The 23506-nt window shown below is 39.4% G+C and overlaps 2 protein-coding genes across 2 annotated transcripts in view; one reads left to right on the top strand and one right to left on the bottom strand.

Annotated features, from left to right (window-relative positions):
* LRRC63 (leucine rich repeat containing 63) overlaps positions 1 to 2226 on the bottom strand; it is a 45011-nt gene extending 42785 nt beyond the window's left edge. Inside the window, exon 1 of the mRNA XM_007521232.2 lies at positions 1996 to 2226. Within this exon, the coding sequence (XP_007521294.2) occupies positions 1996 to 2068 (73 nt within the window). The 5' untranslated portion in view covers positions 2069 to 2226. The remainder of the gene's footprint in view (positions 1 to 1995) is intronic.
* Positions 2227 to 3565: 1339 nt separating this feature from the next.
* LCP1 (lymphocyte cytosolic protein 1) overlaps positions 3566 to 23506 on the top strand; it is a 117927-nt gene continuing 97986 nt past the window's right edge. Inside the window, exon 1 of the mRNA XM_007521209.3 lies at positions 3566 to 3620. The gene's annotated coding sequence lies outside the window, so the exon portion shown is untranslated. The remainder of the gene's footprint in view (positions 3621 to 23506) is intronic.

Genomic DNA, 23506 nt, shown 5'->3' with positions numbered 1-23506 from the left:
TTAGAAGAATTGATTATTTTAATTTATGTACTCATTTTGTGGAACCAGGGTCTCACACATGCAATTTCACTGTTCCTAGGTCACTTTTTCATTTAGACAGAGAGAAAAAGAGGGAAAGATACCATAGCATCAGAGCTTCCCCTGTACTATGGCACTCTTCATGTGGAGTCAGGACTCAAGCCTGGACCATGTTCCTGGCAAGGAATATGCCTGCCCAGTGACATATCTCCCCAGTCCAAGGATTAACATCTTAGCAATATTGAATCTTCCTATATATATTTGCATTTTTATATTTATTTATTTTCCCTTTTGTTGCCCTTGTTGTTTTTTACTGTTGTTGTAGTTATTATTGTTGTTGTTATTGATGTTATTGGATAGGACAGAGAGAAATGGAGAGAGGAGGGGAAGACAGAGGGGGAGAGAAAGACTGACACCTGCAGACCTGCTTCACCGCTTCTGAAGCGACTCCCCTGCAGATGGGGTGCGGGGGGGGGGGGCTCAAACCTGGATCCTTATGCCAGTCCTTGTGCTTTGCGCCACCTGCACTTAACCTGCTGCTTTACCGCCCAACTCCCTGTATTTGTATTTTTAACAATTTATTTTATCACAAATTTCTAGAGTACCTCTTACAAATACTATATACCTTGGTAGGCTTATGTATGTCTTTTTTTCAAATTATCTAAATTGTATGATGTTTGATACTAAGTTATTGTGTTTGACTTTCGAATTCCATTGCTAATGTAATAGAAGCAATTGATTTTAGCATGTTAATATTTTATATATTAATGTTTTTATTAATCCTGTAACATTCTATAATAACTACTTTTTAGAAATTTTTAATCTACTATTCATGCCATTTGAAAAGACAGTTTTATTTATTCTCAAGCTTTAAATCTTTTATTTTCTCATTTGCTTGTTTGTTTACTACCTAGTATTTTCCCATATAATTGCTGAATAGCAGTGGAGAAAGGGAACTCCTTTTTCTGTTTCTTAATTTTATGGGGAAAACATCAAGTTTCTCACCATTAAGACATCTATGATAGTTTATGTTAGCTGTGTTAAATTTCAACAAGAAAATTGCAATGTTGGTGGGTAAACCTAAGTAGATTATATATTTCAGATCAATCTTTTTCATATATACATATATATATATTCACACAAATTTGGATGTTGTATTTTCATTTTCACTGAGTTCAAAATATTTTGAAGTATTTTGTGTATCTTCTTTGACCCATGTACAGTTTAAATGTGCTATTTAGTATTCACATCTTTAATTCCTAGGCATTTGTTACTGATATTTAGCTTAATTTCATTATGTTCGCAGAGAATATTTCACTTTTTTTTTCTGTCTCTGGGGAATTACACTCACTTTTTTACCACTCAAAGTTGACTTTTTCAGAGAGAGAGAGAGAGAGAGAGAGAGGGAGGGAGGGAGGGAGAGAGAGAGAGAGAGAGAAAGAGGGAGAACCTGAGTGACAAAGCACACTACCAGAGCTTCTCTGAGTTCTGTGGGGCCTGGGACAGAAACGTGGGTTATTCATATGACAAAGCAGGAAAGCACCCAGGTGAGCTATCTTGCTGGTTTTAGAGAATACTTCACTTTTAAGTTTGTTAATGTTTCTTTTATGGTCCAGAATATGTTCTGTCTTTGCCAATGTAAATGTTTTTATATTTATTTATTTTCCCTTTTGTTGCCCTTATTTTTTTATTGTTCTAGTTATTATTGTTACTGATGTTGTTGTTAGATAGGACAGAGAGAAATGGATAGAGGAGCGGAAGACAGAGAAGGGGAGAGAAAGACACCTGCAGACCTGCTTCACTACCTGTGAAGTGACTTCCCTGCAGGTGTGGAGCTGGAGGCTTGAATTGGCTTCCTTGCGCGGGTCCTTGCCTTTCATGCCCTGTGCGCTTAACCTGCTGCGCTACTGCCCGACTCCCTGGCCAATGTAAATTTTTATGAAAAACTACAGTAACGTATCTCATTAATATACATACCTTTCTTATACAAAGGCAACTTGGGGAGTTTTGGAGGTAAGGGTCTTCGAAGAAGTTGTGGGTAGTTTTTCATCTTAATTAATAATAAGCACTATTATTCATAACTATTGGTTAAATGAAAATTGAAAGTTTTTAATTTGTTGGATTCATTGCTGAAAATGATTCATTGGAATCTAGATTAGATCTTAATGAAAATCATTGTGTGTTAATATCACACTGAGCCCAGGCAGAATTCCTATAGAAGAAAGAGGATAAAAATGATTTTCTAAAACTTCTAGAAAGAATGTAGATAAAACTTAGGTTTATAGAATAAGGAAGCTATCAAGGGAGGGGATTGGATACGCATTCCTGGGGGGTGGGTGGGAATTGTACCCCTCCTATCCTATAGTCTTGTCAATATTTCCATTTTACAAGTAAAAATTTAAAAGAAATAGGCTTATAATTAAGACATATGTATAGCAATTACTAATCAGAATCATTCTTCAATTTCCCATGTTAGCAAAAGCCCAGTCTGCCACTGTTTTTCTAGCTAGTAAATACTAGGTCCCCAGAACAATAGAAATAGCATTGATTTTTTTTCTCTCTCTAAAATGCAAACATTTTATGAATTTGTAAAGAGTGTTTGGTCAAAAAGATGATTTCTCAAGAGTAGCCTTTGAAGATCTACAATAACTTAACCATTGACAAGAAAGACTTTTTTCCCCCTGTAATGTCGTCTATGTATCTCAAGCACTGTGGATGATTCATAATTATTTAATCCAAAATAAGGTGCTCTTCTATTTAGTGAAAGTTTCCTAGGTTGCTGTTCCAGTTATATAGTACTGCTCAGAAATGATACCAGAAATGAGTATCCCCGACTCCACCCCCACACAAAAAAGTGAGTTTAATTCTTACGGCGACTTGGAAGTGCTTGTCACCTCACTATTCTAATGACAGCCTACAAGGAACCCCTTCAGAGCTGCACAGTTAGGCCTTTTATTCACAGAAGTTGACTGTGCACAAAAGAGCTCAAGGTGTGCTTCTGGGTTGTAAGTCCTACTTGACACCAGAGCCTTTCCTTCCGTGTTATCCTGGGAGAGGTCTGCAAGCTTCAAGCTGCTGCTATTGCTCAAAACAACTGGTCTTTGATCTTCGTTTCCGCGGAATGAATTTAGGCAGCAGGCAGCTGAGGTAACGGTCAGTTGCAGTCGCGAGAGTCCCCGTGGGATGGGATGTTGTCCTGAAATATAGGGCCCAGGCCACCCTCGCCGCTCGTCCAGCAGAGGCCAATGTCTGACCCTCAGCAACCAGAGGGCGATACTGGCCGTGCCCGCCCTTCCAGACCTTCAGGAGCTGGAAAAAAGCGGGAGGGCGGGGCCCACTTGTGGGCGGGGCCTGATTGTGGGAGGGCGAGTCCGGACCCGAGAAGGCGGTGGCTTGGGAGCGGGGCTCGATACAGGGGCGGGGCCTGCTTCGGAGGGCAGGGCGTGGCCAGATTGCTCCACCGACCACGCCCCACCTCACCCCGCTGTGCTGCAGCACCTGCGCTGGTATCCTTTGGGTGTGGGGCTGTCGGGGGAGGCTGCGGGCAGTGGGGGCTGGAGAAGAAGCCAGCTCCACGTGCAGCTGCTGTGCGGAACCCCTTGGTGACAACTATTATTACTCTTTTTATTTCTTAATGACAATGACCACTAGTATTCATTCTCTTTTCTCCTCGATGCTTAAGTGGGGACTCTGGGGGCTCTGGGCTGGTGTACTTTGAGGGTTCCCTTCTGTGTAGCGGAGTCTCCGCTAATTTCTGTAGGACCCTAGAAAAGTCAGCACTCCGTTTTATTTCTCTTTCTTGGATGCTACCTGTTTTGTCTTTCTGATCCTTAGTTTCTGGTTGAAGAGGAACTGTGGGAACAAGGGACCTGAAGGATCCAAGTGGAATTTAAAGGAAACCTATTTCTTGCTATCAGTCCTTTGGTCTGTTTCTCACGTTGGGATTAGTCTCTTCTCATGGTATTAATGAATCTGTGCAGTGATGTGCATTGTACATGTATGCGTTTTTATGTCCATGTATGTGTGTATGCCTTTGTTTCTCTGCAGATTTAAAAGAGAGAGAGCACACAAGAGGCCCCAGGTGGATATGTAAATCCCAGCTCAAAGTAAAGTCCTAGACAGCACTTTCTTCCAGTCTTGTTTTCTTATTTCTGTAAGTACAGGTGTAGGAATTTTAGTAACAGGTTTTGAAAGATAAGAGACTTCCAGCTCATGAAGAAAGTGCAAAAGTTAAACAAACAAACAAAAAAACTTCCTTCAAAATATTAGCATGTATTATCCTTTCCTTATGTTGTTTAGGTATTATGATTAAACTGACTGCCTATACTGTGAAATTATTCCAATTTTACCTGCATCTTCTTCAGAGATGGACTTTTTCTGAGAAAGACAAGAAAGTTGAAACATGTCATTTATGATTGCAAGGTTTCTATGAAACTTTGTTACGCATATTTTGTGAGTATGGAACATGTTTATATTCTGCAACATACAAGTGTGTATGTGCTAGTGTAATAGCTGAGTAAGGTTTTTATGCCGTAAAAAGTCCTTTGAACTTTGGGAACTACTGAGATTCACTTTACTGACTATTACTTGACATATAAATATTATTTAGTATCCACAGTCAAAATCAAGGCAATGAATTTTTTTAATGTTTTGTTACACATGGAACCAGGATTTCATTCCCTGCATATTTTTCCAGCAAGTATCAAACAGAATCTAGAATTTTCTAATACATAACATCCTTAGGTGTGAACATTTTGTTTTCTAATATGTACCAAACATTTAGATAAATAAAATAGTTATGAAAATCATGGTCTTATGCACTCTATATGTTTGTGTCAGTTATTCTGACCCACCGTGCATGTTTCCTCTATGGAAATGATGTACAAATGTAGGCTGGATTTACAAAAAAACAAGTCATATTAGATTTTGTTTGGTTTTTTAAAAATTATTTTCCTTATTTTTTTACATTTCTTTATTGGGGGATTAATATTTTACAGTTGACAGTAAATACAATAGTTTGTACATGCATAACATTTCTGATTTTTATTTTTTCTTATTTTCAAAGATTCATTTTGTTATTTGAATCATATGATAGAGACAGAGAGAGAGAGAGATTCAAATGAGAGAGAGAAGCCAGAGCACCAGCCCAGCACTTGTGGTACTGGGGATCAAATCAGAAGTCTCAGGCATGCAAGTCCTATGCCCCACAGCTGAATTATTATCACACACAACTTTTATTCTTTTTATAAAGACTTATGTTGGCAACTGGGCAGTTAAAGGTACATGTTACCAAGCACAAGGACCCAGGTTTGAGCCACTACTCCCTGTCTGTAGGGGGATAGCTTCACAAATGGTGAAGCAGGTCTGCAGTTGTCTATCTTTATCTGTCCCTCTATCCCCCTCCTCTCCTTTCAAGTTCTCTCTGTCCTATCAAATTAAAAGAGAAAAAAAATGGAAAAAAAGGCTGCCAGGAAAAGTGGATTTGTAGTGCTGGCACTGAGCCCCAGTGATAACACTAGTGGCAATAAAAATAAAGAAATAAAACCAATACAGAATAAAGCATTATGTCACATTAGATAGCATAGATATCCTTTTGACTTTAAAGTATTAGTTCTCTTGATGTACACAGTACAGTCAGCTTATTTATTTCTCCCATCAGTTTTTCAGCTTGGCAGAACCATGTGAGAGTTGTCAAAGTAAACCACAATGTTCCTTTCTAAGCAGACTGCATTTAGGAGGCCAGCTGTTGGTGAGCCTCAAGGTTATATACATCCTGTGTGTGTGTGTGTTTTTATGTTGCTAAGATGGGATAAAAGCCTTACGCAAAAAAAAAGGCACCCTGCAGGTAATGCTATTGATTTTCCTAGTGAGTGGGGGATGCTTGGAGAGTCTTAGGCTTGATCTTGTGAGAGGAGACAATTCTGTTGGAAAGCTGTAGAAATTGTTGTCCTCTTGTCCATATATCTCTTTTCTTTCATTTGTTTATTTATATGCTTTCCTTTTAAACAGGACAAAGGTTTACTTAACAGCATAGGCAGTATAGTTTTAGTGTACAATTTTCTCTTATTGAAAATAACATGTAGTATGTTTATGTTCATATTAATTTCAGAGCATCTTTTCAAAAACTGAATAGCTCTTTTTTCAGTGAACTTTGGGTAGTTTACTGAGTCCCTCTAGTAACCGTAGGTACTTACAGTGCTTTTGAGAAAGAGATGCTATCCTCCTGTGAATTTACCTAAGCATTTAATCATGTATCTTTACTCTTCATCAGTCCAGGTGGCTGAAATGTACACACTTATTTAATAGATGTCATCTTATTATCTTCTCAGGTTTAATTTTTTAAAGCTACTTTTCTTTTTTCCGTCTCAGATCTCACTGCATAGGCAAAAACTTAACTTCTATTATTCTCAAATATTCTTGCCAGTTATTGAGTGATTTCTTTTTTGTTTTCAGATTAGTGGCTATTTCCATTCCTTTATTTGAACTAGAAATTGAATCTGGGATTCCTTTAAAAACACTTATTACTAATGAGAAAATGTTATGCAACCTGCATCATAGACTTTTCTAAAATTCCTAAGCATAATAAAATGATAATGTCTATCTGTTTTAAAGGTTCATCCATGAATTCAGAAGCATTCCAGAATAATTTATTGGAAGGCTGTTATGCTTTAGGCATTCACTTGGTACTAAACTTTATTATTTTAAAAAATTAATTAATTTTTTTACTCAATAGGACAGAGAGAAATTGAGAGGGGATGAGGGAAATAGAGAGGGTGTCCCTATCTTTCCCTAGTAGGGTGGGGCTCTGAAGAGATGGGATTCCAGGACATATTGGTCTGCATTCTAAAGCAAGTAGCAGTTTATGACCTTGAGTGGTAAATATAATAGATTTGATCTTCAAACTCACCACTCTACTTTATGCTAACAGTTCTGATTAAGCATGTTTTCCTTGTAAGTATAATAAAGATAAATAGTGTGTGGGGAGTGAGGATTGGAAAGAATACAGATTGCAGAGGCTGAGAGATAACTACTGGTAGGGCACACACTTTGTCATACACAAGGACCCTGGTTTGTACCCCTGGCCGCCACATGGAGGAAACTTTTCAAGTAGCAGAGTGTGTTACTGTGTTCTTGTTCTCCCTCTCTGTCTCTTGTTCTCTATGAGAGAGATATAGACAGAGACAGAGATAGAATGAGAGAGAAAGTAACCATCAGGAGCTGAGGATTGTGCAGGTGTGGAAATGCAGTGTTAACCCTGGTGGGAAAACAAATACAGATTACTTGTACATGTAATGTGTGTTATATTCTTCATTCTCTCATTTTTTGCAGATTTTAAGGCTATATCTTAAAGTACCTGATTCATCATACCCACTACCAAAATGCACTTCTTACACCACAGGTGGACAAACAGAAACATAACTTGTTTCAGTATCACAGTTAGTTTAGTATTGTTTTGACATTCCTGAAATGAACCAATTCCCAAGATCTTGCTTTTCCCCCTTCTAACCTGTTTCAGGTAGACACCTGCCTTGGAGGTAAGGTATGAAGAAAACTCTTTATTATCTCTGCCAATTGCTTCTTACTGGATAGTAGTTTTCCCTGTTTGTCATTGATAGTCTAGTACTTTCCCTGCTTCTATTGATAGTAGTCACCCCACGCACCTCATGGCTTCCCAACCCACCCCAAACAAGACCCATAAGGAGATAACTCTGATTACTAGTTATTTCAGCAGTTCCTAGGGAAACCAGAACACTCACTTCTTTTATACATACCCTACCCCCACATCCAAATCCAGACTCTGAGCATTATAAAGGATTTGCTCCCAGTGGATTTATATTTGCTATATCATTTTACCCAGGTGGTCCTATTTGGCAGGACAAAGAGCATTTTTTCCCTGTGCCTTTACACTGTGAATCTTCCTAGTCCATAGTTGTGAGAGGATATCCCCAGAGATGGCACAAATGGGGTCAGTAAAGAGCTAAAGTAATGGATTATAGTGACTGAAAGTGAGACCATAAATATAGCAAATCTGGTCTGCTATTTGCTTAGCAGAAAGTATTTAGTTGGGAACCAGAAGGGCCGGTTTTGTTAATCCCGTACCAAGGCCTATAAAATGAACTGTGATGAATTAGAACAACAGTGATTTTTAGACCCACAGCTGAGGACTAAATTGTCAGACATTAATACAAGTGTTTTACTTGCTTAATATCTATTTCTCAAGGGGGGGGGGTCATTTTCAAATAGAAGTATTTTCTGTAAGGTATAGAAGTGTGCGAGCATGAAGTGATTGGAGAACTGTCTACAGTTGTGTTAACTGAAAATCTGACCAAAGCTATTGGGTGAGTTTATTGAAGCAATTAAACTGAGGACTTAACTTTGGAGGAACTTGAATCCAGGAACAGTCCTCACTCACAGTGTTCTGAGAGGGCTGTCCAAGGATTCAGTGTGGTTTTATACTCCCTGCATATATGAGGGGGGCTACAGTAAACATTTTAAAGAATTCTACAAAATAAAATCAGATATGTCTCCTAGCCTAGTGTCATCGATAAACTGTGGCAACCAAGTAAAGTCATTACTTTTGTTTATTTTTCTTTCTACCTATCACCTTTTCTTCTGAGAACTAGAGAGCAAATATCATGGCACAGATGCTCTCTGTATGTCCTTGATGGTTGATGAAGATTATGTCTTAGACTAGTGTAGCCCTACTCCTTCAGGAGGATTCGAATGTGGCTTCTTTACAGAGCCAGACTGACTGAATTTTGAATTTTGACTTTTGGTTCATGCATGTGTTCAAAAAGATGAAGATTTCAAGCTGTTTTTTTTTTTCTGATAAACCATGGCCCCTTTAACTATAGTGAATTTTAAGGCATGTATTTTAAGAGGTTCATAATTGTCTTCCTCAATGAGTTGTTGATATGTTCTGGTAGGAGGGTAAAGACCATAGAAAGGAAGGGCTCCGACTGAAATGGAAGTAGGAAAATTTTCCTCTTGACCTTTAGATCTCTCCGAAGTGACTACCATCCTTGAGAAACATCAGCCCAGAGATTAACATGCTCCATTCTTTTTTCTGATACTCCATAGTACCTCTCTGAAGTAAACTCAGACTTTTGATGGGGCCAGAGAGAGGCATAGGAAGTTGGAACCTCTGGGGAGATCTCTGCTCTCATCAAAGATTAGATAAAGGTCTTAGCTCCAAAAACAGTAAACTCCCCTTTATAAGTTTCTTATACTGTTTGTTTTCAAGCAGTGGATATAGTTCTCCGAAGTGGATATATAATGTATATTACATTTAATGTACATTATTACATTTATTTTAGAAAAACAAATTATACAAATAAACTTAGAAAAGAAAAATGATCTTTTTTAAAAAATTTATTTTATTTTTGAAAGAGATGCAGAGAGAGAAAGACACAGAAACACAGTTCTGGCTTATTGTGGTGCAGGGGCATTGAACCTGGGACTTCGGAGCCTCAGGCATGAGAGTCTCTTTGCATAACCATTATGCTCTCTACCCTCTACGAAAAATGATCTGCTATCCTCTCATATGGAGTTAATTTTTTTCCATTTTTTTAGTGATCATGAAACTTACATGAAAATTATATTAACTGAGCCACTCCTGGATAGCTCCATCTTAAATCTCCAAAGGAAGACCCTGTTATCATCTGTGTTATTGATCTAATGTTTCTGAAACTAAGCTGATACTGAAAAGACTGTCATCTTCAGTTGGCTAACTTGGTGAACTTGTTTCCTCACCTTTAAATCTCTTGCCATATTCATATGATTCTATTACTAATTTCCATTCACAGACAATTATTGATCAGTTACTCATAAATGTAGCTAAGGAATTATTGACTGTTGATATTTTCCACATAGACTAGTCCTCTTATAAATATATATATGGGGCCAGCCAGTGGTGCACATAGTATGAAACACAAGAACTGGTGCAAGGATTCTGGTTGGAGCTGCCAGCTCCCCACCTGTAGGGGAGGGGTTGCTTCACAAGCAGTAAAGCAGGTTGCAGGTGTCTATCTTTCTCTCTTCTTCTCTCTACCCCTCCTCTCAAAATGTTTTTCTGTACAGCCACCAGGAGCAGTGAATTCATAGGGCCAGCACTGAGCCCCAGCGATAACCCTGGAGGCAAAATAATAATAATAATTTATATATAATGTGTATTATATTTATTGTAGATTATTACATTTATTGTAGAAAAAAATAAATTATACAGATAAGCTTAGAAAAGAAAAATATTGGGGGTCGGGCGGTGGCGCAGTGGGTTAAGCGCATGTGGCACAAAGCGCAGGAACCGGCGTAAGGATCCCGGTTCAAGCCCCCGGCTCCCCACCTGCAGGGGAGTCGCTTCACAAGCGGTGAAGCAGGTCTGCAGGTGTCTATCTTTCTCTCCCCTTATCTGTCTTCCCCTCCTCTCTCCATTTCTCTCTGTCCTATCTCCAACAACGAATTGCATCAACAAGGGCAATAATAATAACCACAACGAAGCTACAACAAGGGCAACAAAAGGGGGGAAAAATGGCCTCCAGGAGCGGTGGATTCATGGTGCAGGCACCGAGCCCAGCAATAACCCTGGAGGATGGAAAAAAAAAAAGAAAAGAAAAGAAAAATATTCTGTTATCCTCTCACATGGAGTTAATTTTTTTTCATTTTAAAAAATTTTTTAATTGGGGGATTGTTTTACAAGTTTCAGTAAATACAATAGTTTGTACATAAATAACATTTTTCAGTTTTCTACACAACAATATAATCCCTACTAGATCCTCCTCTGCCATCATGTTCCAGGACCTGAACTCTCCCCCTCACCTACCCTAGAGTCTTTTACTTTGGTGCAATACACCAACTCCAGTCCAAGTTATGCTAGGTGTTATCTCTTCTGATCTTGTTTTTCAACTTCTGCCTGTGAGTGAGATCATTCCATATTCATCCTTCTGTTTCTGACTTATTTCACTTCACATGATTTTTTCAAGCTCCATCCAAGATGGGCTGAAAATGGTGAAATCACTATTTTTAATAGCTGAGTAGTATTCCATTGTGTATATATACCACAACTTGTTCAGCCACTCATCTGTTGTTGGACACCTGGGTTGCTTCCTGGTTTTGGCTATTACAAATTGTGCTGCTAAGAACATATGTGTACACAGATCTTTTTGGATGGGTGTGTTGGGTTCCTTAGGATATATCCCCAGAAGAGGAATTGAAGGGCATAGGATATGTCTATTTCTAGCCTTCTGAGAGTTCTCCTGACTGTTCTCCATAGGGGTTGGACCAAAGTACATTCCCACCAGCAGTGCAGGAGGGTTCCTTTGTCCCCACAACTTCTCCAGCATTTGTTGCTGCTATTTTTTCTGGTGTATAACATTCTCACAGGAGTGAAGTGGTATCTTATTGTTGTCTTTATTTGCATTTCTCTGACAGTCAATGCCTTGGAACGTTTTTTCATGTTTCTTGACCTTTCAGATCTCTTTTGTGGTGAATATTCTGTTCATGTCCTCTCCCCATTTGTGGATGGTGTCATTTGTTTTCTTGTTGTTGAGTTTGGCAAGCTCTTTATATATTTTGGTTATTAAACTCTTGTCTGTTGTATGGCATGTAAAGATCTCCCATTCTGTGAGGGGTCTCTTTGTTTGGATAGTGGTTTCTTTTGTTGTGCAGAAGCTTTTAAATTTGATGCAGTCCTATTGGTATATTCTTGCCTTAGTCTTCTTTATAATTGGGTTTCTTTCATTGAAGATGTCTTTAAAATTTATGCGGAAAAAAGTTTTGCCATTATTTTCCTCTAAGTATCTGATAGTTTCTGGTCTGACATCCAAGTTCACTTGGAATTTACTTTTGTGTTTAGTGAAATATAGTTTTTTAGTTTCATTCTTCTGCATGTTTCAACCCAGTTTTTCCAACACCATGTGTTTAAGAAACTCTCCTTTCCCCCATTTAATAGTCTGGGCATCTTTATCAAAGATTAGATGTCCATAGATGTGGGGGCTTACTTCCAGGCTTGCAATTCTGTTCCACTGGTCAGTGTGTCTATTCTTGTTCCAGTACCAAACAGTTTTGATGACAATGGCCCTATAATACAATTTGAGATCTGGGAGTGTGATGCCTCCGGTTCTGTTCTTTCTTCTCAAGATTGTTTTGTCTATTCTAGGTCTTTTCTGGTTCCAGATAAACATTTGTAGCATTTGTTCTATTCTCCTATAAAATGTGGTTGGGTTCTTGATGGAGATTGCATTAAATTTGTAGATGATTCTGGGTAGTATATTCATTTTAATGATGTTAATTCTTCCAACCCATGAACATGAAATATTTTTCTTCTTCTTTGTGTCTTTTTCTATGTTCTTGAATAGTGACTCATAATTTTCAGTATGCAAGTCTTCCACTTCTTTGGTTAGGTTTATTCCTAGATATTTTATTGTTTTTGTTGCTATAGTAAAAGGAACTGATTTCTGGATATCTTCTTCCACCTTAGGGTTTGCCTAAAGGAATGTCACTGACTTTTGATATGTTAATTTTATAGCCTGACACCTTACTATATTGCCTGATAATTCCCAAAAGCTTCCTTCTGGATTCTTTAGGGTTTTCTATGTATACTATCATATCATCTGAAAATAGGGAGAGTTAATATTTTTGTTTTTATTTATTTATTTACTTTGCCATTGGGTTATTACTAGGGATTGGTGCCTGCATCACTTCATCATTCCCAGTGCCATAAAAGATGAGATATAATATGGTTACATATTTGGGCTTAAAAGCTAAATAGTTTAAGTACTGATTCCACTATATACTACTTGTGTAATCTTGTTCAGTTTACTAACCCCTTTAGGCCCTATTGTTCATGTCCATAAAACTAGGACAAGCACCTACATTATTTGTAGGTGGAGTTGTTTATGCAAAGTAAATTAGGATGTCTTCAAAATGCTTTCCTTAACACAGTGCCTAGAGTATTGAACATTTTTAATAAATACCAGTCCTTCCTTCCTTGAAAGAGAAATACAGAGAGAGAAGCTCTGGCATGGTACTGGGGATTGAACCTAGGGCCTCAGAGCCTCAGGCATGAAAGTCTTTTGCATAACCATTATGCTGTCTCCCCAGTCCTCAATTACTATTTCTCTCAATGATAACCCAGAAACCAATAGTATAAAGAAAATGCTACAGTCATGGCCATTACAGTTATAACTATATATAGCAGTGGTTTTCTTTGTTTCTGAATTATGCTAAATTGGAACATGTACCACAAATAGATGTGATGTGAACAGTCATAAAATTATTTTGCATCTGAATATGTGTAGTTTATCTAGTTGGTTAGAAATCAGGCCAGGACTTTCAGTCTATGGGACTACGAGTACTGATGTAGAGAATCTACTGCCCACTCAAATATATAGAAATGCCAGATAAAATATGTAGCTGAGATGAACAGAGAGGAAAATCCAGGTGTTGAGACAAAAAGAACTTGATAACAGTGAGATATCCCTGAGGTTAAGGCATGGTAGTCCACAGGAAATTCAGTTTGCAGGTGGACTTTGCTCTGTACCATCTCCATGGGATGTATGGATATGCTTTCTAGTTTCCAGCAGGATGAAAGCTGAAATGAAACACCCTCAAAACTGAGACTCTTTCTCTGAAAACAGTAACTAGAGAACCCATACCCTGAACACCAAACTGTCAAGGAAATTGGTCATAAGGCAGGGCAAGCGATGCATCACTGTTGGATAAAGTGGACTGTCATGCAGCCATATATATATAATTTATTTATTTTCCCTTTTGTTGCCCTTGTTGTCTTTTTATTGTTGTAGTTATTATTGTTGTTATTGATGTCGTCGTTGTTGGATAGGACCGAGAGAAATGGAGAGAGGAGGGGAAGACAGAGAGGGGGAGAGAAAAACAGACACCTGCAGACCTGCTTTACTGCCTGTGAAGCAACTTCCCTGCAGGTGGGGAGCCTGGTGCTTGAACCGGGATCCTTCTTCTTTTTTTTTTTTAATTTTTTATTTAAGAAAGGATTAATGAACAAAAACATAAGGTAGGAGGGGTACAACTCCACACAATTCCCACCACCCAATCTCCATAACCCACCCCCTCCCATGATAGCTTTCCCATTCTCTAGCCCTCTGGGAGCATGGACCCAGGGTCATTGAGGGTTGCAGAAGGTAGAAGGTCTGGCTTCTGTAATTGCTTCCCCGCTGAACATGGGCGTTGACTGGTCGGTCCATACTCCCAGTCTGCCTCTCTCTTTCCCTAGTAAGGTGTGTCTGTGGGGAAGCTGAGCTCCAGGACACATTGATGGGGTCTTCAATCTAGGGAAGCCTGGCCAGCATCCTAATAGCATCTGGAACCTGGTGACCGAGTAATGAAGCTGAAGGGTTGTCATTCCACATGTGAAGTCTCTGGACACAGTCTGAGGTGAAGCATGTTGAGGTGGCATGTTGCTGAGGAGTTATTCTGATGCAGTCTCCGCCCCCAGGTTTTACTACGCCTGTGAAATCCTAGCAGTGCCCCCTTCAACCAATCCTGGCCCTACACGTCACCCCTGGTTGTCGCCCAATAAAAAGCCCCCTCACCCCCCCCTCTCTCTCTGGGATCTCAGCTCTCCCTCTCTGAGATCTCGCCCCTGCTCTCCCCCCGTGGTCAGGTAGTGGGGACGGCCATTGCGGGCTGGCCCCACGTGGTCTGAACCAACCCCCCCCATCCTATAATAAAGATTTGTGTACCCCTTTGCTCTGGACGTCCACTCTCTTCTCCACGGTGCAGCCCGACACCAGACCGCCACAACAACAGTGGCAATCCTTGCGTTGGTTAGGTTGTGATCAGTGGATGCAATATTATTTGGGTGGATTGGGAGACACATATGGGAAAGTGGGCCCTATCCAAGGGTTCCAGGACTGGGGGAAGTAGAGGCTCTATAGTAGAGATGTGAGGTTCCTGCTGTCTTAGGGTTCCTGGGCCAGTGGGGGGTGGGAGTGGGTGGGAGGGATGGGTCACAGTCTTTTGGTGGTGGGAATGGTGTTTAACCGGGATCCTTCTGCTGGTCCTTGCGCTTTGCGCCATGTGTGCTTAACCTGCTGCACTACTGACCGACTCCCATGGAGCCATATATTAAAGACCCAAAGCCAGGGATGGAGGTAGATAGCATAATGCTTATGCAAAGAAACTCTCATTCCTGAGGCTCCACAGTCCCAAGTTCAACCCCCACCACCACCAGCACCATAAACCAGAGCTGGAAAGTGCTCCAAAAAAAAAAAAAAAAAAAAAACCTTCCAATAGTTTTATTGTCCAAGCCCCCACCATGAATTAGAATAAAATAAACAAAATACTTAAAGATACAAAGCCATGATTTTCCATGTTGCCATGAGGCTCTGAACATAGCAACATAAAATCTAAATATATGAAACCAACATTTACAAAACTGTAAGGGGATAATATTGATAAATCTAACTGTAATATAGAATTTTTTTTTCAGTTGACACCAGAGTTATCACTGAGGCTTAGTGCCTGCGCCATGACTGCACTGCTCCTGAAGACCATTTTTCCCCTCCTCCTGCTCCAGGGTTATTGCTGGGGCTCAAAGCCTACATGACAAATCTAGTGCTCCTGGTAGCCATTTTTAAGTTTTATAATCCTATAAAAATGTATAGGATAGAGAGAAATTCAGAGGAAAAGAGAAAGAGAGACACCAGTAACACTGCTTTACTACTTGAGAACAGTCCTTCCAGGAGGTGGAGAGCAGGGCCTCAAGCCCAGGTCCTTGAACATGATAACATGTTTGTTTTAACTACTGCCCAGCCTCCACTCAGCTCTGGTTTATTTTGATGGTAGGGATTGAATCTGGGACCTTTGGTGCCTCAGGGATGAAAATATTTTTTTGCATAACTATACTATCTCCCCAGTACCCCTCCTATTTTATTTTAATAGGTGAGAGAGAGAGAGAGAGAGAGAAGAAACCCACAGCATTGTTCCACAGCTTGTGAAGCTTCTTCTCTGTAGGTGAGGACCAGAGGCTTGAACTCATGCATCACTTGGCTCCAATATAGGATTTTAAAATGTTGTATATTATTTTTATTTATTAATTGGAAAGTGACAGCCAGAAATTGATAGGAAAGGGGAGATAGAGAGCCAGAGAGACACCTGCAGCCCTGTTTCACCACTGGTGCAGCCTTCCCCCTATAGGTGGGGACTGTTTTTGCCACCAGGGTTAGCACAGGGGTTCATTGCCTCCCTGGCTCCAGCTTTTTCCAGTGACCATTTTTCCCCTTCTGTATTTTTCTTTTAAATCTTTTTATTACCTTTAATAAAAGACTATCAGAAATCAAGAGAGAAAGAGGAGATAGAAAGGGAAAGAGACAGAGAAACACCTGCAGCACAGCTTCACCACTTGTAAAGCTTTCCTGCTGCAGGTGGGGACCAGGGGCATGAACCCAGGTCCTTGTACATTATAGCATGTCCCTTCACCCAGGTGTGCCAACCCCCAATATAGGATTTCTTTAAGACACTTATGTTTCATAAAGTAGAAGATCAAGCAAAGAGAAGATTAGTAAGATGTGAAGAATTTGAATAACCCAATTATTAAGTGCTTTCTGATAAACCTATGTAGATAACTGTGTGCAATGAATAAAGAATAAATGTTATCATCGTATATAAGAAATATTTGCCAAGATTGTTGTGTACTTCTCCATTAAGCAACTCTTGAATTCCCAAACATTATTTATTGGTTAACTTGGTCTGTTAAGGATGCTGTGACAAAAATACTATAGACTAGCTGCCTATTAAACAAACATTTATTTCTCACAGCTCTAGAGACTGGGAAGTCCAAGGTCAAAGCACTAACAGACTTGGTAGCTGATGAGGACTCACTTCTTTCTTAGATGATTGTCTTCTTAGTGTGCAGAGAAGGGCAAGGGGACACTCTGAAGTCTCTTTTACAAAGCTATTAGTCATTTTCATCAGGACATAGCCCTAATGAACTAATCACTCTCAAAAGTTCCACCACCAAATACTACCACACTGTGAATGAAGTTTCACATAGAAATTTGGAGTAGATACTGATTTTTAGTTTATAGAAACAGATACACTTAGTTTAGCTATAGAAAACATTGGGAAATTAAGTCTGAAAGTGTAAGTTTGAGAGGAACTTAATTGTTAGGACTTTGCCAGGCAGTAGAAAGCCACTGAAGGGTATGGAACTGATAACCTACAGAACCCGAATTACAAGATGAATCTAGGATTTTGGTCAAGTTACTCCTTTTCTTCTTAAGGTGTAATGAGCAGAGTCAGTTCCAAATAAATCATGAATTTTTGCAGTTAAGAGCAATTGATGTCACTTAAGACTGCAGCAGTTCAAAGGAAACTTAAGTGGAAAGTTAAACTACTACTTAACTTTAGAGATAAACTGGGAAGTGAACCCAAGGCATCAGCACCATACTCAGAGGGCAGAGGGTGATTTAATTGCAGAAAATCACCACTATCCTTGTTAAGGTTCTTAATTTGATTTCATTGTTATTGTTCTTTTAGATTTAATTTTGAAGTATTTTTCTATTTACAGTTAGCTTCTAACTGTATTGCCAGTTGGCACCAAGCCTTATATTTGCTTACATAATGGTAATATAGTTAGCCCTTGAACAATGCAGGGGTTAGGTGGTGCTGACTTCAGTATTGCTGAAAATCCATAATTTACACACAACTTGATCAAGATATTCTCTTGCAATGTGAGGGAGATTTGTCTCACTTCCTTAGAGTCAGCCTTCCACATCCAAAGGGTCCACATTTGTGGATGATTTAACCACCTAATCCTTGCTGTTGGTTGTAGCTGTGAAATCTCCAGATAGAGAAATAAAAGTCAGGGGCAGGTGTTGGCGCACCTGGTTGAGTACACAGGTTACAATGGGCAAGGATCTGGGTTCGAGCCCCTGGTGCCCACCTGCAGGGGGACAGCTTTGCGAGTGGTGAAGCAGAACTGCAGGTGTCTCTCTGTCTCGATCCCTCTCTACCTCCTCCTCCCCTCTAGATTTCTGGCTGTCTCTATCCAATAAATAAATAAAGATAATTTTTAAAAAAATAAAAAAAAGAAAAGAAAAAGGAAAGTCCAGTGTAAGTGGGCTCATGCATTTCAAAGTTGTTCAAACATCAACTGTAATTAAAGACTCTTTTTCCAGATATTTATTCATGTTGGAGAAATTTTGGTCTAGTTGATTTCCCTCTCTTTAGTTATGTAGACGAAACACAAAAAGGTAACTATAATAATAATGATTAATTTTTAATGCATGTGCTTTCAGAACTTGTGCTATATATTTGTTACTCCTAATGCTTGTCTGCCTTTTAACTGTGTTAGGATGTGAGTTTTATTTACTTTTACTTTTTTTTTTTAAAGATTTTATTTATTTATGAGAAAGATAGGAGGAGAGAGAAAGAACCAGACATCACTCTGGCACATGTGCTGCTGGGGATCAAACTTGGGACCTACTTTTACTTTTTTGTTGATGAAGAAACAAGATTAGAGGGGGTCAGGCAGTGGCACACACACTAGGTTAAACTCCCATAGTATGAAATGTAAGGAACCGCGCAAGGATCCCACTTTAAGCCCCCAGCTCCCTACCTGTGCGGGGCGGGGCGATCACTTCACAAGCAGTGAAGCAGGTCTGCAGGTGTCTCTCTCTCTCTCTCTCTCTCTCTCTCTCTGTCTTCCCTTCCCTTCTCAATTTCTCTCTGTCCTATCCAAAAAGCTGAAAAAATAGCCACAGGAGCAGTGGATTCATAGTGCAGGCACTGAGCCCCAGCATAACCCTGGAGGCAAAATAGAAGGAAAGAAAGGAAGGAAGGAAGGAAGGAAGGAAGGAAGGAAGGAAGGAAGGAAGGAAGGAAGAAAGGAAGGAAGGAAAAAAGAAAGGGAGGGAGGGAGGAAGGAAGGAGAGAGAGGGGAAGAAAGAAAGAAAGAAAGAAAGAAAGAAAGAAAGAAAGAAAGAAAGTGAAGAAGAAAAAAAAAAAACAGGATGAGAGGGGTTAAGGAATTTTTCAAAGTCCCCAAGATTATAACCCAGGAGTTAGGTTTGGAACTCAAGCCTTAGTTAAGTCCAGAGTATGAACTCCTAATAATCTTTGCTATACTAGCTTAATCAGGTTAACCAAAATGGAATTCAACCAACTCAGACCCAGAGTCTCTTGACTTGAATTTTGATGTATTTTCCACCTTACCTAAGGCTTCTAGTTCTGTAAAATTATGCAGCTATAGAGCCTATTGTAAGAAGAAAGTTTAATTAGGCATACTTACTCTATCAAAAGTTCGAATATTTAGTCATATTCCCAAGGTTATTTGGAAAAACCTCTGACTTCTCAAACAGTATCTGGAATGTTTTAATTAAATATTAGAAGCAATACCTTTTATTTTCTTTATTATTGCTCCAATAAGTATTTGCCGAGTAGATGAGTGGAAATCTAGAATCGCTTTTTTGGCAACAGATTATACTTCAGAAGGCTATTTTGAAGTCCACTAATATGTATGTCTTTAATGACAAAATGGATTTAAGAAGTATTTCCACCAAAGATGGATGCAAATCTGTCCTGCAAAACTTGAAAATTAGCTGCATTTTTCTATTTTGAAATCAATATACAATCTAGCAAACACTCTTTTCTGGCCAACACTGAAAAGCTTTGGGGCAGTTAAGCCTTCTCTTCGATAAGATGATAGCTGCAGCTGCTTTGTTGCGCCTTAGCTAAGGTATTCACTAGGGAAATCACAATAGTAAATCAACTCTTGACCTACTTAGTACCTGCACCTGTGGAGATGAATAGGTTAGTAGAAAAAACATGTGAAATGCTTGTATTAGAAATCATGGTGACTTAATTAATTGCCAATGGGGGGAAAAAAACATTAGTTTCATGGTGGAGGATCCTGACAAGCAACATATTCCCCATGATATGGTACACTAAAAAGGGCATTATCTCTAACTTGGTATTTTTGAAAAGAAAAACATAATTGATTCCAATGAGAAGGTAACAAACCCAAAGTGTGGAGCATTCTGTGACCAACTTTCTCAAAAGTGTCAAGTGTTGAATGATAGACAGACTGAATAATTCCAAATGAAAGAAGTCTAAGTAGACATCACTACTAAAAAGTATATGGGATTAGAGATTGGGTTCTAGTTAAAAAAAAAAAAAAACACTTATCATCATGATCATCATTATCATCATTTTGCCACCAGTGTTGTCACTGAAGCTTGGTGGGTTTACAGCTCCACCATTCCCTGTGGCCATTTTTCCTTTTTCTTTCTTTTTGATAGAAAATGAGAGACTTCTTTTTTTTTTGTGTATTTATTTATTCCCTTTTGTTGCCCTTGTTGTTTTATTGTTGTAGTAATTATTGTTGTTACTGATGTTGTTGTTGTTGGATAGGACAGAGAGAAATGGAGAGAGGAGGGGAAGACAGAGAAGGGGAGAGAAAGACACCTGCAGACCTGCTTCACCGCCTGTGAAGCAATGCCCCCGCAGGTGGGGAGCCGGAAGCTCGAACCGGGATCCTTCTGCCGGTTCCTGCGCTTTGTGCCACATGCGCTTAACCCGCTGCCCTACCGCCCAACCCCCGAAAATGAGAGATTTCTTGATAGAGAATAGAGACAGAGAAAAGGGGGGACACCAGCAGCATTGTTCCACTGTTTGTGAAGCTTTCCCCCTGCAAGTGTGAACTGGAAGCTTGAATCAAAGTACTTGCATATGGTGATGTATATACTCTGCTGGATGAATTACCTACTACCTAGCCCCAGAAAAAGAACATTAATAGGACAATTCATTCATTTTGAAAATGGCCTGTAGTTTATGTTAGTAGTGAAGGGCCAATGGATAGTTTCCTGATGTTGATTATTGTACAATGATTATATTTGGGGAAACAGGATAAAGGGCTTGTGGATATTCTTTAAATTATTGTGGACTTTTTGTTTACTTTTTTTCAAAACTTTTTGTTTATCATTGGACAGAGACAGAGAGAAATTGAGAAGGGAGGGGGAAAATAGAGAGAAAGAGAGAGAGAGATACCTATAGCTCTACTTCACCACTTGTGAAGTTTTCCCGCTCCAGGTGGGGGCCAGGGGCTTGAACCAGGATCCTTGGGCATTGTAATTTGAGCACTTGACCAGGTGTGCCACCGCCTGTCGCCCTTTTGTACCTTTTTGTGATTTTGCTATTATTATTTCAAAACCAGTTAAGAAACTTAAAGAAAAATATTGAGATGTTCTCACTAATCTTGAATGTTACTCAACCTAAGTATACCATATTGCTCTGAAGCATTCACTCTAACTCCTAGACAATTATTTCATACACTGTCCTGACTGCAACACTTTCATAGCTCCTTCACTCACTCAACTTCAACTCACTCATTGTCAAGACAGAGACAATCAGAAGAATTTGCACATGCCCACCTCCTAGGTCTCCTGAGCTTTTTTTTTAAAAAACTTTATTTATTTTTATTTTTTATTAGATAGAGACAGAGAGAAATTGAGTGGAAGGGGCGATAGAGATGGAGAGAGACAGAGAGACACCTGCAGCCCTGCTTCACCACACGTGAAGCTTTCCCCCTGCAGGTGGGGACCAGGGGCTTGAACCTGGTTCCTTGAGCACTGTAGTGTGTGCGCTTAACCAGGTGCGCCACCACCTGGCCCCTGACCCCTGAGCTTTTATACTGCCTTTTTCATGTCTTTGTGGATGAGCTATACCTGCTAATCTAGGCCATCTTCTGTACTTACTTGCTAGAGCTTACCGGCTCTTATCTAGTCAACATTGCTCAGCAAATTTTTCCTGTCTCTTGCATTATTATTCTTTCTTTCCGATGGATAATTCCTAGAGTCACAGAAACATTATTTCCTGGGTCTTAAAAAAGACTTTTAACGGGGAAAGGTGAAGGCATTGAAGCGAGGTTGGGGACCTAAGTCCCTCTGGTAGAAGAAGATGATGATTTGGTTGAGGATGAACATACTGATACTTCTCTTGGGGAAATATGGAGATATTTACACATGTCTTGTAAATCAACATTTCCTCAATAAAATGATAATGGAGTTGGGAAAAAAAAGATCTATTTATTTATTCACTAATGTGAGTGAAAAATAGAGACCCAGAAAATTACTCTCACACATAGGACACAGGGGAATAAATTCTGGACTTCATGCTTTTTAAGCCTAACTTTCTGGGGCCACAATTTTATAAATCATTTTTAAAACTTTAAGGAAATGTTACTATTTTTTCTTTGTCCATACTTGGAAAACTTAAAGATTCTTACTTCTCACCCACATTTGTATGTTTAGATATAACTATTTCAAGTATTTTGCCTCCACAAAATTAATACAAAAAAATGCTAAGTATAAAACAAAACAAAAAGGACTGGTGCACACTTCCCCTTAAGGCCAGTTGCAACACTTTACTTTAAGTCTTTGGGAAGTTGTTTATAGCTGCTATGTTCAATTTCTTACCACAAATTCTTTTTTGGAAACAATTCCAATGGACTTGTGTCCCGTTCTCCCACCAGATTACTCTTACATGATTACATATGGCCTCTGTGTTTCTGTACTCAATGGTCAGTCCTCTGTCTTACCTGTCAGCAGCTTTACAGAGATTGATGGCAGTTCTCATCCTAGAGAGTGACCTTTACTAGGTGTATAAATCATCACAACTACTTGATTTATCTTCTGCCTCTCTGAAAGTTCCTTCTCTGCTGCTCCCCTTCATTTTTCCACCTTTTGTGTTGGAAAATGTGTGCCCCAGAGTCAGAACTTGGACATCTTCTCATTTTTTAAAAAAAAAATTTATTTATTTATTCCCTTTTGTTGCCCTTGTTTTTTTTTTTTTTTTTGATTGTTGTAGTTATTGATGTCATCATTGTTGGATAGGACAGAGAGAAATGGAAAGAGGAGGGGAAGACAGAGAGGGGGAGAGAAAGATAGGCACCTGCGGACCTGCTTCACTGCTTGTGAAGCGACTCCCCTGCAGGTGGGGAGCTGGGGGCTCGAACCGGGATCCTTATGCCAGCCCTTGTGCTTTGCGCCACCTGCGCTTAACCCGCTTTGCTACTGCCCAACTCCCTATCTTCTCATCTTGAATATTGCCTCACCAGGTTCACAGTATTAAATTTAGTTTCAGAGCTTTAAATGCTATGTATGTACCAATGATTTCAAATTCAAACATATGGTATGAACCTCCAGACACTATATCCAGTGACCTTCTAAACATCTTCTAATTGGATCCCTAATAGGTTTCACAGGTCTAAAGTATAACCTGTTTAAAACTAAGTACTCATTGTTCTTCACCCTGCCTCCCAGTCTGCTCTTCATCTAGTCTTTTCCATATCTGTTTGAAACAATTCCATCCTCCCAATGACTGAGGTCTCAACTATTTATTTTCTCACGTTACCAAAAATATAAATAAATTAAAAATCATCAAACAGGTTCTTTGGCCTCTCCTGTCCAGATATGCAGAGAATCTGATGACTTCTTGTTGTCTCTGCCTAGTGCTA

This window comes from Erinaceus europaeus, chromosome 7 (genome assembly GCF_950295315.1).
Source record: "Erinaceus europaeus chromosome 7, mEriEur2.1, whole genome shotgun sequence".
Lineage (NCBI taxonomy): Eukaryota > Metazoa > Chordata > Mammalia > Eulipotyphla > Erinaceidae > Erinaceus > Erinaceus europaeus.
Note: the sequence above shows the minus strand (reverse complement) of the source record. Positions and strands in the feature narration are given on the sequence as shown.